The 18,657-nt window shown below is 36.7% G+C and overlaps 1 protein-coding gene across 2 annotated transcripts in view; it reads right to left on the bottom strand.

Annotated features, from left to right (window-relative positions):
• PRIM2 (DNA primase subunit 2) overlaps window positions 1-18,657 on the bottom strand; it is a 319,663-nt gene that overhangs the window by 106,367 nt on the left and 194,639 nt on the right. For both annotated transcript variants that reach the window (XM_025890617.2, XM_025890615.2), the window contains exon 8: window positions 13,116-13,183. In XM_025890617.2, coding sequence (XP_025746402.1) covers window positions 13,116-13,183 — 68 coding nt within the window. The remainder of the gene's footprint in view (window positions 1-13,115; window positions 13,184-18,657) is intronic.

Here is an 18,657-nt window from a genome sequence, read left to right as displayed (position 1 = left end):
ATTTTACCCACTTTGGACGTTGAAAAAAAATAGTCTGCCCACATAAGCTAGGCTATTCAGATATTTAGAAAGCACAGTCCCTGTAGTTTGGATTTGCTAGGTGGGTAAGATATCAAGGAAGATGAAGTTACAATATATCATTTCCTGCTGTGAAGGCGATCAAAGGAAAATTCACTCAACAGCTGTCACCACTGAAATTGAAATGAGTTTCGTTTTACAAGCTAAATCCCTAGTAAATGGTATCCAACTTGTGTTAGCCCAGGTGATTTTCCCTGCAGTTATTCCAAATGAGAACACAATCAATAAAATTCTGTATAAATTGAACATAAATTATTTTTCCACAAGCATGAAGTTTACTCAATTTTACATTTAAAAAACCCAAAAAAACTACCAGCAGACAATACACAGTGTAATGATCTATATTTCTCTACAACTGAGAGAATCTCTATGATTCCAAGAGACTCACATATCCAATAAAAATCAGGATCATACGGGTTCCTAAACTGGGTAAGAACTATACACAAAACAACTTCTACTTTAATTAGGTTGGCTTCATCTTTCCGTATTTTCCTATTTATTCCAATTTCTAAGCTGCAATAATCCAATTAACTGCAAAACAGCTGAAAGCTGCATCTCATTTCTCTATCAAAAATATCTCTACCTTACAAAAGTCAAAAGTCATTATACCCTAAAGACTATACCCTTAAAATGAGTGCATTTCACTGTATATAAATTATACCTCAATAAAACTGATTTAAAAAGTAATACACATATAGCCTTATAAGATACAAACTATAGCCCTATACAGGTATTTTCAATATACACATTTTTTAAGCAGGGGTGAGGGACAGAGGGAGAGGGGGAGAGAGAGAGAATCTCAAGCAGACTCTACACACCGAGCACGGAGCCTGATGTGGGGCTCGATCTCATAACCCGGAGATCATGACCTGAGCCAAAATCAAGAGTCAGAGGCTTAACCGACTGAGCCACCCAGGCACCCCTCAATATACACATCTAAAGCCCCCAACGATCTATTTTCATAAGTAAATTTTTTATATTCCTTTACATTCTTAGTGTATATTCTGGTAGTATAATGACCCCGTAAAGAGAAGCTCTTCTGATTTGGTGTTGACCTAGAATAGTCAAATGATTACAATAAAGAAAGGCTGCCTAAGAGAGTGGTAATGAAAAACTGAGGGATGGGAGGACCATGGAATAAAGTTCCAACGTCCAGCAGAATTAACACATTAAATAAATACATTAAATTAATACATTAAATGAGAAGATGGATATCTTCCCATTCCCTCACAAATAATCTGCAGAGTGTAGAATGCTTCTGAGGTTGGCTGTCAAAAGATTATGGCATTCTAGGGTTACCCCTCACATTTGTTTCCTAATAACAATTGAGAACCAGGGACACAAGGCATGGGGGGTTCTGGGAGGAACTGGAGAAAGATGAGATGAAGGGGACAGCTAATGAAGACTTAAACTAAAAGTCTCAGTCCAGAAGTCACATGCTTTCCCTATACACTTCCTTGGTTTTGAATAGCCATTTATACTGGTTCATAAAGTTTAAAGCTTTCATTTCAAAGATAAAAATAGAAAGGTACATAATAGTTTTGGTTTCATTTTGTTTCATTTTTTAAATAGACATTTTCAAAATCTGAATTTATTGGGGAGAAAAAAGGGGTTCCTCTTCTGAGGTCCCTTGAGGAACAGAAAGTACTCTCAGTCCTCCATGATTAGTTCCTGATTTCATGAGAGTCCCAAATCCCCAAAGGACAAAACCAGCCCTGAATTTCTGCAAAGGAAGAGTCTTTACCAGAATTCTTCCTTGGAAATGAGAGAAAAGCCACCAGCTTTTTTGGGCGCCTGGGTGGCTCAGATGGTTAAGCGTCTGCCTTCGGCTCAGGTCATGATCCCGGGGTCCTGGGATCGAGTCCCACATCGGGCTCCCTGCTCCTTGGGAGCCTGCTTCTCCCTCTGCTTCTCTCTCTCTGTCTCTCATGAATAAATAAAATCTTAAAAAAAAAAAAAAAAGCCACCAGCTTTTTGTCTCAACTACTATCTCATTCAGTCTCAACATTTAGTAGTGTTAAAAATAAGACAACAGGCCCAAAATGGAGTCACTTACACTAAGCCCCACAACAGGAAACTAAGACTTAATTACAGTTTCAGCTCTCCCAGAAATGGAATCTTAAACCAGTCAGGAATCACCTAATTAGCACAGTTAGGTAATCTGCCTGACAGACGCCTGCCATGCCCTAAAGGAAAGTGACCTTGCAATAATCAAGCCTCGTTTTATCTAGTATAGATATAGAGCTTCTCGAAGCTCGTTTCTATCTGTTGGATTGGATGCTGCCCAATTCACGAATCACTGAAAAAAGCCAGTAAGTTCTTTAAAATTTATTCAGTTGAATTTTTTTTAACAGTAGCTTTAAAAAACTAAATGAGAGGTAAAATTTTAAAACCTGAAAGTATTTTCTCCCATTGATTCACTCATTCAAGTGTTTACTGTGATGGAAAGATAACAGAAAACAAAGACAAATTTCTTGCTCTCATGGAGCTTATGCTGCAGACATTAAACAAACAAATAGAAATGATCATTTCAGCTAGCGATGTTTCTGTGAAGAAAAAAGACTAGGGTGATATCGTAAAGCACTGGGGGGAGGAGCTTTATACCAGGTGGTTAGGAGCAGACCTCTAGAAGATCTGAGAAGACGTGCTCTTAGACTCATTTGATGGATGTCCTCAGAAGCCTCCTTTAGACTGTATGTATGCAGTATGTCACAGACCAAGGTAGCTCAATTAAAATGGAGCACTGGGTGTTATACACAAACAATGAATCACGGAACACTACATCAAAAACTAATGATGTAATGTACGGTGATTAACATCACATAATAAAATTTTTAAAAAAGTTTTTTTATTCACTTTGTATTATCTTCTATGGAACTACTTTCTAAATGGTAGTTATAAAACAACTGAGAGGGCACTAAACCTCTAGTGAGTCTCAGCGGTCTGTTTTTCCTCACTCCAGTTTATCAAATTTTGTTTTGTAAATAAAACGGGATGGACCAGCACTGGTACAGAATACTTCCATCATTACAGAAAGTACAGCACTAAACAAATTACTTTTCAGCTGCTAATATATTACAGTTGCTACCACAATGCTTTCTCGGTCTTTTTAAGAAAGTTATTTCACATAGCATCATCATCATTTTGTACTTTGTTAGCACTTTATGCCTAACACAGTGTAAAATAATTTTCTTTATTACTTAACTGGAGGACAATCAATGTTTTAAAGAAACCCACTAAGTGAAGAATAGGAAACTTAATAAATGCAGATAATAAAACTACTTGAAAAGCATAAGTAATCAAAATTTTGCTTTCCAGGAAGATTACCAGCATTCACAATTCAGAAATCCCTAAGGAACTATGGAGTCAGATGGTTAACAGAAACCTAAAACCTCTAGTTATAGATAAGCTGCAAGAATACTCTGCAAGGCTTATTTCCATGACACTATGTACTCCCACAGAATCCGTTACTCTATTCTGCTAACAATCATTATGATTTATTGTAATTATTTTAGTTAAAATTCTTTAACTGTTTTCTGATCAACATTAAGCCCTATAAGAACAGAAGTAAATATGTATCCTTAGAACCTAGCACTATGTCTTGCACTGAGAAGTTCCCTTAAAATATGTCAGATACAGGCTTCTATTCAGTTTTTCTTTAGTGTTTAAAATAAGACTGAATTATAAAATCAAATTAAAGAAACACTCCAGATGTATACATAAAATGAAAAGTTATACTACTTTTTAAAGAACAAACTACGCTGTCAACTGTGATCTTTAAAATAAATCTGTGATTTTGGAATTTGGGGAAAAAAAAAAACAAGCTCTTAGAACACAAAAAGGTTTATGGCCATGTATGTACCAAATAGCTCTCACACCAAAGTATCTCCGTGAGTCACAGCCACTATGCACAATCTCATTACAAAGTCTACCCTAAACAAAGGGGACATATTTGCTTGCCAGGCTACAAAGCCAGCCAGTCAAAGAGACAGGAAATATATCATTACAAAGAAAATCAGTAACTAATTTGTGTTTCTGTAAATTTATTTTTATTTCATATATATTTATGTTTCTGTAAATCATCTGTTAACCCTTTTTTCCACTTTAAAACATGTTAAGCTAGCAAAGTGAATTAACCTATCTAAAAATCCCCAGGGAAATTTAGTATTCTATATAATTTAAGAGCAGTGGTTTACTTGTAAAACCGATGAAAACTGACGCAAAAGCTGTCTTCAACCTCCCCCCACCTCCACAAAAGAAATCCCTCACTGTAATAGGCAGTTCAACGCCTTCCAAAGACGTTCTCACTCTAATCCCTGGAACCTGTGAATATGTTAGATTACATGGCAAAAGAGACTATGCAGATGTAATTAAGGTTAAAGACCTTGAGATGGGGAGACTATCCTGGATATCTATGTGGGCCAATCTAATCACAGGAGGTTTGGCTTTTCTTAGGACGGAAGCAGAAAGATACAGCAGCAGCAGAAGTAGAGAGTTCGTTTGAAGCCTAAGAAGGACTTAATGTGTGGTTGCTGGCTCTGTGACAGAATCCACATGCAAGGACCAGAAAGAGACCTCCAGGGGCTCCTGGAAAGCCTAGGGAATGTGGGCAGCCTCTAGGGGCAAACACAGGACCCTGACTGACAGCCAGCAAGGAAACAAGGACCTCAGTCCCACAGCTCTAAGGAACCCAATTTATCCAACACTATGAATAAGCCTGGAAGCAAATTCTTCCCCAGAATCTCCAGTAAGGATCATAGATAGCCCTGCTGACATCTTGATTTTATCTCGATGAGACCCATGTCAGATTTCTAACCTATAGAACTGTATGATAAAAAACGAGTGTTGTTTTAATCTACTAAATTTGTGGTAATTTGATATGCCTACAACAGAAGGTTCTAATCTAGATGCATTAATAAAATTTTAAAAGTCTTCAAATGTTTCTTGAATTCTGTCTTTTTCAAGTCAACTGGTTCCACTCTGCCACTTTCTCGCCTGGGCAACATGACATCCTTAGACTAATGAGTTCTCTTGTTTCTTCAAAACTATTCACGACTGCTCTTTGTTCTTATTTACGTCTGCTAGAAAACATCTATGTTAAATTCCTTCATTATGAAGTCAATATGACATTTCTTCTCCCAATTTACTTCATCTGGCCATACAGAAACCGCTAACATTCTTTAGTTTTTCTTCACAGGTTTATTCAACCAAAAAACAAACACAGACACACCCATAAATACCCAACAAAATGGGAATGAATGGTTAAGTAAAAACAGACATATCTTCAACTGAGCATTATACAGCCACTTGAAATCAGAACCATGGAAATAAATTTGATAGTTATGACACATTAAGGGAAAAATAATTTTTTTTAAAGTTTAACCACTTTATTTATAATTACATAAAATTAGAGAGATTGCAACAAAAGCCTAGCAGTGGTTTTATTAGTAAGGCAGGGTTCATTTCTTCCATTCTGCCAAATTTTAGTGTGCCTAAAAGTTTTATCAAAAACCATTTAAATGGCATTAAATTTGTAACGTGATCCACATACAGATTTCCGCCCCTCACAAATACGACTTCCTATCTCTATTTACTTTCCTTGGTTAAGCTGCAGCAATTCTTCCAGTACGGCTTTGGGTGGAGGCGTGTGTGTAGGGAGACGTGTGCCTATAAAATGGTCTTCTTGCCTTGTCAGAATACAAACTTTTTAACGGACCACATCTATTAGTTCCTTTGTATAGAATCAGAGTGTCCTTTTATAGTACCCATAACACAACAGGTTGATTTTCACAAATGCTTTTTGTACATTTCTAAGAAGGCATGAACGTTTTCCATATAGAGTAGATTTCTAAGAAGGCATGAACATTCTCCAGAGAGGTGTAAAAGAATAATTCAAAGACAATAAATAATGGAAAAGAAAATACTTTCTAATTTATTAGTATCTTACAAGGCACCCAGAACACCTTCACAATAATCACTGTACTATAAAAGCTTGTATTGCCGCATGCAGGAAAGTAAATAAATAGTTCAAAGTAGCACTAGAGGCTGAACAGGTGATGAGAAAGAGCTGACAAACAACTAAAGCATGTGGACCACATTAAGGAGGCTTTCATTTCAGCCCTGAATTGGTAGAAGTCCCTATGCACTAAACGTTTTTCTAGCACATAAATGCCCACACAATTTTCTGATTTCAGAATGAGAACTAATTCAAAAAGAAACACAGAAAACTGCACCACTATGGATATTGGGAAAAGTCTCTTACAGAGATTGCATTTGATATAAAATCTATGGCAGCAAGAACTTTAGAGAAGTACATAGAAATGGGTACATATTAACCAAATGTACTGCATTAGGAAACAAATTTACCAAAGGAGTCTGTAATAATACCAAATGAAGGAAGATGCTTTCATTACTTTAAATGATTTTAAAATAAAGGTTAATAGAAACATCTGTTTACAAATTCAGGCTGCATTACCAGTTAATCCATGTGATGCAGTCCAAGTATTTTCTATAGGCAGTACTTTGCTTTGCTAGTTTATTTTATCCTTCTTTGATTTCTATTTCATTGTTGGGTTGAAACATGCTAACAAAATTAGGAGAATGCATAATAAATACATGTTTTTAAAATTATTCTTTGAGGATAAAACATTAAATAAGAGCAACTATTAAAGTGATCTATTATACTCTGGCCCCATTCATTTCACGTCTTGAGGAAGGAGGAAGATATATACACTGTGAGGAAAGGTGTTGTTTTTAAGGGAAAAAAAAAAATTTTGATCACACAACTAAAGTTATCACATGTGAGCTGCAAGTTTTCCTCTCTAGTCTCACCTGTTTATACTTACATATTTTTAAGTGACATAATAAAAATAATCTTAAACATATGCCCTTGATAGTCTAATACCATTTTATAAATATTATCCCATGGGTACTAAAATTAGGGTAGCAAAGATATTTATTTACAATAAACTTCTATATTTGCAGAAACATAGCCCAAGACCTTTATATCTGTCCAAATTTAAAAATCAGTACACTATACAGTTCACCCTAGAAAATGACGTGATAGAGGAGGATGACAGTAAAGACTCAACGAGATATGACCCATTAGATGACACATCTAATGACAGGTGCTTTGAGGAAAGTCGATATGATGATTTACACAAATGTGCTCTGACATTGGGAAATATAACTTTTTTTGTAAGTAAGCAAGTTTAGTTCTTCCAATAGAGGAGTTCTTGGTATCACTTTTGAAAAACTTGTAGTCTTATGAAATAACTCATTCATTTCTTTTGAGGGAAGAGAAATATAGACCCTGAAAAAGAAAACACCGGAAAAATCAGGTTTTCTTAACATGAACCTCTTGAGCCTCTATCACCAAACTTTAAAATAGGGATAATGAGGGGCGCATGGCTGGCTCAGTTGGTGGAGCATGTGACTCTTGATCTCAGGGTTGTGAATTCAAGCCCCATACTGGGCATAGGGCTTTCTTAAAAATAAAATCTTTAAAAAAAAAAAATAGGGATAATAGTAATAAAGGACCATCCATCATGGGATGGTCTCATGGGATGGGATGGTCTGAGTACGAACTATAAAAACCCAGGTTGGAAAGTACATTGTAAACTCTAGTCAGTGTGATTTCTTGGTTCCATCTCCTCCTACACCGCTTCTAAAAGCCTGCCCCTTCAATTATTTCCTTTTAGTCCCATTGACCTCATTTTTCCCTTAACCTGAAGGAAAATCTGAAGGAAAAAATACAACACTTTCTTCAACTATGAAACTCACACATATCAGCCTCTTTTTTTCCCCTGCTCTTGAGCCTGGCCTATACTCCCTGTATTTCCACAGCTTAATTCCTCATCTCTTAATTGCTCATCAGTACCATTACAATGTCGTGGTTAAGCCACCAATGCCTCCCACATGCCTAATCCAACTGACACGATGTAGTTCTAACCTGACTTTCCTGTGGCATTTGATGGTGTTTACCATTCCTGTTTGAAATCTTTCCCTTAGCATCTTTGATCCCATTATCCTTTGTTGTGTTCCTGTTTCATTCAAAATTCCTCCCCGCTTTTTACTGGTTTCTCTTTTTATCTCCTACCTTCATCACTTCCCCTCACAAGTTATTTAAACACTGATGTTCTATGTATGAGTTTTATTCAGGGCCATGTCCCCTTGTCACTCTATACTCTCTCCCTACGTGGCCCTGATTTTAGCCACCACCTAAACAGCGATGATTAGCAAATGTCTCTCTCTGGTATAAACCTCACTCTTAAACTGTGGTCTGTATTCAGCTATTTACGAAACATTCCCCCAATATGTTCCACAAGCACCACAAGTTTAAAATGTCTGAAACTACTGAACCTGGAATCTCCGCAACCATATTCATTCCCTAATCCCTTAGTCTTCCTTTATACTCCTTCTTCATTAGTGACATCCTCATCCCGCAAGTGAGAGTAAAGTTCAGTCCAGTGTGAGTACCCACTGGGAGCCACTATACTGTGCTAGGAGTATGGAATCCGAAACAACTAAGTCATGACCCCACTGTTGAAGGAAATAATTTCATGAGAAACACAGTTCAAATAATAAAATCATGTATTTTGTGTTTAATTCTATTAGAAAGGTTTATAAATTTTGTACCATGTTTAAGTGCCTCTCAAATGAAGTCAAAACTATAAATCCCTTGAGAAGAGAAACTGGGTCTTATTTTTTATTCCAAGCACATAATTGGCACTCAGTTACTGATGAAGGGATGGACACTACAAATGATAAAAAAAAAAAATAAGCTTGTATTTCCATAAGACATTGAAGCGAAGTGTTTCTCTGTGCTTAATTTAACTTTTAACTAGAGAACTAAGAAAATCTGGACACATCCCTTCTACATCCCTCAGAATAATACATACTGTTAAGCAATATCCTAGCTTAGTGGGATGGCAAAGTGTTACACTAATTCTCTTCTGAGTGTCTAAGTCCTGTAAAAATGATTTGAGACTCTCTTTGTATTGCTACTTTAATTTTTACAGGTATTTGTATCACCTCCCAAATTAGTTTTATTGACAAATTTAATTAAAATACTGTTCATCATTCTTCTTTGATTATTAGAGGCACCAAACAAAATGAGACCTAGCAATGATCTCAGTCTCAACCACCTAATGTCTATCTCCTCTAGGTAACATCTAAACTATATGGGTCATGCAAACCAATGATGATTACTTTCTCATAACAAGATTATCATTAGAACCTTTCAAATCAAATAGCACTCTTTCCTATCTTGAACTAAGCAAAAGGAAGGTAAAAAGAAAAACATTACATTTAGACACCCGAAAAAGACAATTCAATATGCTTGAAACACAGATCACAAGGTTACTTCGTACAGAAAGTGTCAAACTATGCACATCAGCTGCCACCCTCCATACAGATGTCTCTGACATGGTAATAAAATGAGAAGCCATTTCATTTAATAAGAATAAAAAAGCAACATCAGCTGGTGCATATTACATGTAGCATCTAGACCTAGTTGCCTAGCAACCAGTCCTGAGCGAACTCCACAGAGAATGAAAGCCCTAAACGAATGTACAGTTTGTGCAAATTTCAAGGACTTGAAGAGATGTGTCAGTAGTTAATCTAAATTCTAGCTGACAATTACCATACTGAGGTGGAGGAAGGAGAACCCATCATTTTTCACAGAATCAAGCATTAACTAGAGGTGAAATTCAGCCATTTAGGTTTATATCTTCTGAATCAGGTTCTATACAAAAAAATCGTGATAATATGACTTATAAATTACAAAAACACCATGCAGAAAAAAACAACAAAATATCACTGTTGTAACACCACTCATTCATTCAAAAAAAAACCACATAATGAATAGCTATCATGTGCCAGATACTGTCCCAGCACTGGAAATACAAATATGAAAGTCACTTTACAAGCTCGTAAGCAGCCCATACTATAATGGAGTCATCAGAAAATAAACAAAGGATGACCATATTATGTGTTCTGTAATACACAAGTAGCCATGGGGGTATTGTGGAAACACATATAAAAACATCAGATTCAGACTCAGGGGAAGTGGGCCCACTGCAAACTAAACAGTCAGGGAAAACTTACCAGATGAGGTAACATGGGCTAAGTCGAAAAGGATAAGCGAAAGTCAGGTAAGTTACAGAAATGGAGGAAGGGGAAAACATTCTAGGCAGAAGAAAAAATATTTTCAAGGGCACAGAGGTCAACAACAGCAAGTTGTATTAGAAGAACTTCAAGGCATTTTGTTGTACTAGAAGTTAGGGGACCAGTACTAAAAGAGTCCAAGAGACAGGGCAACACTTTCCAGAAGGACTTCATATGTCAGGCTAACAAGTTCAGACTTCATCTGGAATGAAACTGGAGAGACGGAGTATGATTTTAAACCAAGGAATAATATAATCACTCTGGCAATAATGTGAAATGTTTTAGAGAGTGCAAAGAAGGCACCAAGGAGAATACGTAAGAAGTTACAACAATAAGAGAGATCCTCAGGAGACAAATATCAGCAGGAGAGGGGGGCTGGGGAAGTGACTTACACATAACTCAGTAACAGTGCTCTAGGAAACTTAAAAACCATATACGGTATTTATGCTACTCAATCCAATGAAATGCTAGTCTGGACCATCCTTAACAACAAAACAATGATTCACAGGTTAAAAAGTGTCTGTCTGGGAAGGAAAAGTTACTGTAGAGAAGGGTAAGAGAGGCAGAAAAGAGGACAGAGGGAAGGGAGGAGGAAAAATACGATCAGTTTTCCAATCCTGACAAATAAGCAACTGAGATTCCAAACAAATAAAAACCGAGGGGCGCCTGGGTGGCTCAGTCAGTTAACTGTCTGTCTGACTTCAGCTCAGGTCATGATCTCAGGTCCTGGGATCGAGCCCTGCATCAGGCTCCCCTGCTTCTCCCTCTCCCACTCCTCCTGCTTATGCTCTCTCCTTCTCTCTGTCACATAAATAAATAAAATCTTTAAAAAAAAAAGTTGAGAAGAAATCTTATAAAGCTATACTTTGTGCTGTTTGATACAATGACAGGATCCTAGTCTCCTTTCATTCTCAATGAATTTTGTCTAACTGAGCTCTATGTAAAGGTAAATCCCAAAGACATTAACATATACATTTATGTATAACACAAATATGTCAAATATGACAAGAGTTTAATTCGCCAATACGTACTACTTGGATTTACTAAAAGTATTTCATTTTTTCTTTTACTTCTTAAGCTTAATTTTGATTTGAACATTTTGCCTTTTGTCGGTTAGAAGAAGCCGAATGGAAATAGGAGTAAAACCTTGAAGGAGAAGTAGGCTGTGAAGAGACATAGAGATCAGGATGGAATAAATCAGGGTAATTCAGGGTTGCTGACTGGATTCAGGAAGGAAGGAAGGAAGGAAGGAAGGAAGGAAGGAAGGAAGGAAGGAAGGAAGGAAGGAAGGAAGGAAGGAAGGAAGGAAAGGAAGGAAGGGTGGGTGGGTGGTTTGAAGGAGGAACATACAAACAGGTGAGAGAAGTGAGCTAAACCACTAATCGATATATTGGCATTAAAATCAAGAACAAAACTCTCTCAAAATAGGTTAAAGAGAATTAGCAATTTTGGTAACCAGTGCAAGCAACAGGAAACTGGCCCTCAAACTTACTTTATAATTCACAACATGGCTTGTTTCTACCCAATGGAAGGGAAGCATGTGCTGTCAATATGGGAATTCAACAGAATCTACAGCCATTTAATAAAAATTTTGTCCCTCTATATTTAGGTCTCTTGGACGTACTCAAAAAAATAAAAGAATAAAAAGAAACCATAAAGGAAAACACTACTGGTGTTTGCCTAGATAAAACCTGAAAATGTAGGTACGTTGGATAATGTAACATAATCAAAGACTTTCAGAAAAAAAAAAAGTAATAACAAATACAACTCAGAATTACTATCCTTTACATCTAAATTATGTAATATCAAATGAAATCAGGAGATACTATCAATGAATGAATATACAAATAGTTAATCCTACTCCAAAGTGAAAATAAATGTCTTAAAATCATTCTTAATAATAATCAATGAAATGTACTTGATCACAATGGTATCTCCATGATTAACTATTAAATTAGCAACGGTTTTAGCTGTCCTATATCTTGTTCAGGGTACAGTAATAATCTTGTGGGCAATCTTGTATAATCTAAAAATATAAATAGAATAAGGTTTTTGAAAAAGAAATACAGATACTTAAATCTTTAAAATGGCTAATATGCTTTGACAAAGTAATTGCACTTCTCAAAACCTATGCTAAGAAAATGATCAAAAATACAGATAAAGATTAACATGTGGCATTTTTTATACTCGTGAAATGGAAATGGTGTAAATGCCCCCAAAAGGAGATGAATACACTACAGTACAGCCATATGAGAAAATACCACATAGTCACTAAAAATGTTTTTCAAGAGATGCTAGTAGCAGAAAAAAAAGTCTTAACAATGTTTATTTTAAAATGAAAAAAAAACAGCAATTTTTATAAAAGTGTAATTTCAACACTAGATTTTAAAATAGCATTGAAGGAAGAAATACTACTTCTGAACAGTAATGATGGGTTTTTTTCCTTTCCCTCCCTTTCCTATACTTTCAAAGTTTTCTTTAAAAATGAGAATATATTATTCTTTTAATTAGAAAACAAATCCCACCTAAGTCATCTACCCCCCATAACAGGTGGGAGGTCCCAAAGGTATGCTCTGCATTTAAATAGATAGCTCATTCCTTTGAGATCTTTCTGTAGTCACCTCTGTTCATTTTAATATAAATTTACCAACTAGTTTTACACTTTCATTGAATTAAAAAAGCCTCCGACAGTATCCTAAAGTCAAGGGTAGCAACTATATTAAGAACTTCAACTTACATCACAGAATTAAAGCAAAGGAAAAAACTGTTAAGTTTTTAGTAACTGAAGGGGTTTTAATCACTTTAATATACTTTACCCACTTTAAGGCACTTACAGTCATAAGCATAACAAGGGTGTGCCTTCATATTACCTGAGGTGGTTAAGTAGAGGCTGAAGTCTCTCGTCGGACTGCACAGCAGGCAAGGACCTGGCTGTTAACTAAAAGCAGAGAATAGGGTTAGTAAGAACAGCAAACACCAAACACTGAATGTATCTAAACACTAAATGTAAAATGGGGACACGGGAGCAGAAAGAGAGGGAGTACTTAAAATATAAGTACATTTTTTTTTCTTTTTTCTAAATTAAAGAATTGTACAGAAAGCAGAGTAAAGCTAACCATATGGCCCTAAGTTTTGCAGGGTATGCCACTGAGTTTAGAAGTAAAGAAAAAGGAGGGAGTTCACGAGAAAACCTAGTCATAAAAGTACATTTAAAGTACATTTTAGTCATAAAAATATTATCTTTGTAAATAAAAATGGAAAAACTTCTAAATTTATAGCAACCGACCTTGTAGCACTGAATCCTGGGATGAAGAAACTGGGGAGAGAGACTTTCATTTATAGCTAAGTCACTGTGAAATTGGTTACATGCAGAATTGGTTACACACACACACACACACACACACACACACACACACACACACACCCATGCATTCCCTTCATTTTGACATTACTATAAGAAACCAAAAATATCTTTTAAACATACAAAAGCAACTCAAAGTATTTAATATTGACATATGACCCCAAACTGATCTAGACAAGACAATGTAAGATTCAAAGCTTTATTCTTAAATATTGTATACCTCAGGGTGACAGTATCATGGAAATGTGAGCCTTTGCTGTACTTTACTGCAATATTAATGATATCTCTATGTATCTCTTTTCTCTCTGTACTTCAGATAAAGCCCTCTTATGCTATAACAATTTAACCTCCCCAAATTAAAAACATTCATCCAAAGCAATCAGATAGCTTGAAGTAACCTTAATAAAACACCAAAACAAAAATAAAAGATTTCTTCTGCATTCAATTATGGCAAAATAGTTCTTGAAATCTACCCATAAATTATTTGACAATTCGCCAAAGAGAACTTTCTTTAAGGCAAACAACAAACTGAAAAATATCCTTTGGTTTTATATAGTGTATCCTTTCTAATTATTTCATCCAATAATTAAAATGTTCTGGAAACAAAAAAGACATTTAATTCATAACACCTAATTTTCAGTATTATGCAAGTAAAATAAAACTATCACTTTTAGGGTGCCTGGGTGGCTCAGTTGGTTGGGCGACTGCCTTCGGCTCAGGTCATGATCCTGGAGTCCTGGGATCGAGTCCCACATCGGGCTCCCTGCTCGGTGGGGAGTCTGCTCCCTCTGACCCTCTTCCCTCTCATGCTCTCTATCTCTCATTCTCTCTCTCTCAAATAAATAAATAAAATCTTAAAAAAAAAAAACTATCACTTTTAAAACCTCTAATATATACTATATTTGTAGGAAAAAATGTTGACCGAAATGCCATATATTAAGTCATTTTGATTAAATCTTATCTAATTAATAATAATGGAGAGGCATCCCCACTTTGGGGCAAAAGTTAACACAAGGCAACAGTTATCGGCTAATTTAAAATAAAATGAGACAATTAGTCTGCTGCAATTTTAGCACACAGCCAAAAGACTCTCAGTATCTCTAAGAAATGTTAAATCTAGTACTTCATGACATATAAAATGCTATCACGGTTTTATAAACAAAACACTTTAATACTTTAATACACCCTATATCTGCTAATGTGCTCTAAAAAGAAAATTTATCTAGATATTTCAGAAGTCAATTTTTTGAAAACAGATGGAGCAAACGAACTGGGCTTTTTCAGTTACTTCTGTCAATCTATATAGCATGCTTTCTAATCAAACTGTCTTTTTCTAAATGAAAGCAAACAAAAACACCTCAGTAACAGTAATATATTTCTAAATGTCTGTTCATTCCATAGAAAAACTATTTCTCACTCAATTCTTTTTTTTTTTAAAGATTTATTTATTTGAGAGAGAGCGCATGCAAGCGAGCAAGGGGGAGAGGGGCAGACGGAAAGGGAGGGGGAAGCAGACTCCCTGTTGAGCATGGAGCCCGATGGGGGCTCCATCTCACAACCCTGAGATCATGACCTGAGCTGAAACCAAGAGTGGGTGCTCAACTGACTGAGCCACCCAGGTGCCCCAACTCAACCCCATCTTAATCTTGGCCTTCATTTCCTTTTTCTTCAACTATTAATACATCTCCACTCACTGCTGTTTCTGCCTCCACTCTTGTCTCTTCCCTAATTTATTCTCCACACCAAGGCCAGAGTGAAATTTTCAAAATGAAAGTTAACCATTCCCCTAATCAAAATTATTTAATAATTCCCTTAGGCTCTCAGGCTGAAGTTATTACACCTGTTCTTTCATTAGCCTTTCTCCTAAAATATCCTTTTGGGCCACATCACAGGAGCATAGGATGAGTGGGACTGATCACAGGCACACTGCAGAAATACTGCAAGCTCAGTTTCAGACCACCATAACTAAGCAAATACCACAGAACAAGTCAAACAAATTAGTTGGTTTCCCAGTGCACATAAAAGTTATGTTTACACTATATTGTAGCCTATTAGGTATGCAATGGCATTATGTCTGAAAAAATGTACATACTTAATTTAAAAATACTTTACTGTTAAAAAATACTAACCATCCTCTGAGCTTTCAGCAAGTCATAATCTTTTTGGTAGAGGGTCTTGCCTCAGTGTTGATGGCGGCTGCCTGATCCAGGGTGCTTTTAGGTGGCTGTGGCAATTTCTTATAACAAAAGAAAAATATGCCACATCAATTAACTCTTCCTTTCAGAAACGATTTCTCTGTAGTATGCGATGCTGTTTGAAAAAAATGTACCCACAGTAGAAGTTCTTTCAAAACTGGAGTCAGTCCTCTCAAACCCTGCCACTCCTTCCTCAACTAAGTTTATGTCATGTTCTAAATCCTTTGTTGTCATTTCAACAATCTTCCCACCATCTTTACCAGGAGTACATTCCATCTCAGGAAATCGCTTTCTGTGCTCGTCCCTAAGAAGCAACTCCCCACTTGTTCAAGTTGTATCATGAGATCATAGCAACTCAGGCTCATCTTCAGGTTCCACTTCTAATTCTAGTTCTCTTGCTGTTTCCACCACATCTGCACTTCCTCCGTGAAGTCTTGAACCCCTTAAAGTCTTCCATGCGGGCTGGAATCGACTTCTCCCAAAGCCTTATTAATGTTGATATTTTGACCTCTTCCCATGAATTACAAATGTTCTTAATGGCATCCAAAATGGTGAATCCTGTCCAGAGGGTTTTCAATTTACTTTCCCAGATCCATCAGAGGAATCACTACGTATGGCAGCTACAATCTTACAAAACATATTTCTTAAATAACACTTGAAAGTTTGAAGTTACTCCTTGATCCATGGACTGTAGAAGAGACACCATACTAGCAGGCATGAAAATATTAATCTTGTACATCTCCACCAGAGCTCTTGGGTGAGTGGGAGCATTGTCAATGAGCAGTGATATTTTGAAAGGAATCTTTTTTTTCTGAGCAGGAGGTCTCAACAGTGGGCTTAAAATACTCAGTAAACCCTGCTATATACACATGTGCTATCATCCAGGCTTTGTTGTTCCATTTATAGTGCACAGGGAGAGTAGATGTAGCATAATCCTGAAGGGTCCTAGGATTTTCAAAATGATAAGAGACCATTGGCTTCAACTTAGAGCCACCAGCTGCATTAGCCCCTAACAAGAGAGTCGGCCTGTCCATGGAAGCTTTGAAGCCTGGCACTGACTTCTCCTCTCTAGCTATGAAAGTCCTACATGGCATCTTCTTCAAATATAAGGCTGCTTCATCCACCCTGAAAATCTGCTGTTTAGTGTAGCACCTTCAGGAATTCTCTCAGCTAGAGCTTCTGGGTAAACTGCCGCAGCTTCTACATCAGCACCTGCTGCTTCACCTTGTACTTTTACATTACAATGGCAGCATCTTTCCTTCAACCTCATGAACCCTCCTCTGCTAGCTTCAAACTTTTCTTCTGCAGCTTCCTCTCCTCTCTCAGCCTGCAGAGAACTGAGGAGTTAGAGCTTTGCTCTGGATTAGTTTTGGCTTAAGGGAATGTTATTGCTGATTTGATCTTCTATCTAGATCAAGAAAACTTTCTTCATACAGTGTTAAGGCTTTCTTATCATTCATGTGCTCACTGGAGTAGGACTTGTAATTTCCTTCAAGAACTTTTCCTTTGCCTTCACAACTTGGCCATTTGGCACAAGAGGCCTAGCTTTAGGCCCATCTCGGATTTTAACACGCGCCCCCTCACAAAGCTGCATCATTTCTTTAAAGTGAGAGACAAGTGAGTCTTCCTTTCATCTAAGCACTTAGATACCACTGTAGAATTATTCATTGGCCTCATTTTAATATTGTTGTGTCTTGGGGAACAGGGAGGTCCAAGAGGAGAGAGACACGAGGGAATGGCTGGTTGGTGAAACAGTGAGAACACAGAAAACATTTATCAATAAAGTCTAGGTCTTCTTTGGGCACAGTTTGTGGTGCCCCAAAACAATTACAATAGTAAAGTAAAACACCACGGATCACAGATCACCATAACAAATACAGTAATAGTGAAAACGTTTGAAATATTACAAGAATTACCAAAAGGTGACAGAGACACAGAGTGAGCTAATGTTACTGAGAAAATGGCACTGATAGACTGGCTTTGATGCAGGGTTCCCACAAACCTTCAACTTGTTAAAAAACAAAAAACAAAAAACCCACAATATCTGCGAAGCATAATAAAACAAGATATGTCTGTGTCCAGCTTCTGCCAACTCCACAAGACATAAGAGAAGCATATCAGGTAGCAATTTGAGGTAGCTCCAATTTCTGGAACACATACGCTCAATGATTTGACGCCCGCCTCACCCCTTCCCATTCCCTATAACTTATTTTCACACCTTAATCACTGACAAGAAAAATTCCTCAATCACTGGTCAATGCCTGAGTAAAATTATTTTGAGGAAGATTTTGAGTTTTCCAAAGGTTTTGCTTTCAACTTTTAAAACAATCAGCATTTTCAAAAAGAGCATGTATCTCTTCATGGTAAGCAGATGAGGTTATAAAGCTATTCCAAAGCTCTTTAAAGCCATCTGCTGACCTTTTGCTAACAGAAAATAAACCTCATTTTAGGGACTGCTGGCTCCATCATTTCTCTCTGGGCCCAAGTAGCTCCTACTACCCTCACCAGACCACGAGGGGCAATGCACCCCTACCATTGGCAGGACAGGTATTATTTATTTAAAGCTTTTCAAATTCATGCTTTGAGTAAAACTAAATCTAAATCAAAACTAAATTACAACTGTCGGCCTTACAAAAAAGCAATACACTATCATAACAAGATTTTCGGCATTAAAAAACTTTCCTCTATAACATGAAATGAATAATTGTCTAGTTTAAATAGACTTTGGTTTGCACATGTTTTGTTTGTTGTTTTTAATAAAAAATACAGCAGTGTCCTTGACACATAGGAATGAAAGGGAAAGAAGATCTATCACAGTTTACATAGTGAAGACTAAATGGGTTGTTTGAGTTAGGG

Source organism: Callorhinus ursinus, unplaced genomic scaffold (genome assembly GCF_003265705.2).
Source record: "Callorhinus ursinus isolate GAN/ISIS: 27379988/994484 unplaced genomic scaffold, GSC_fseal_2.0 scaffold22, whole genome shotgun sequence".
In the NCBI taxonomy this organism is placed as follows: domain Eukaryota; kingdom Metazoa; phylum Chordata; class Mammalia; order Carnivora; family Otariidae; genus Callorhinus; species Callorhinus ursinus.
Note: the sequence above shows the minus strand (reverse complement) of the source record. Positions and strands in the feature narration are given on the sequence as shown.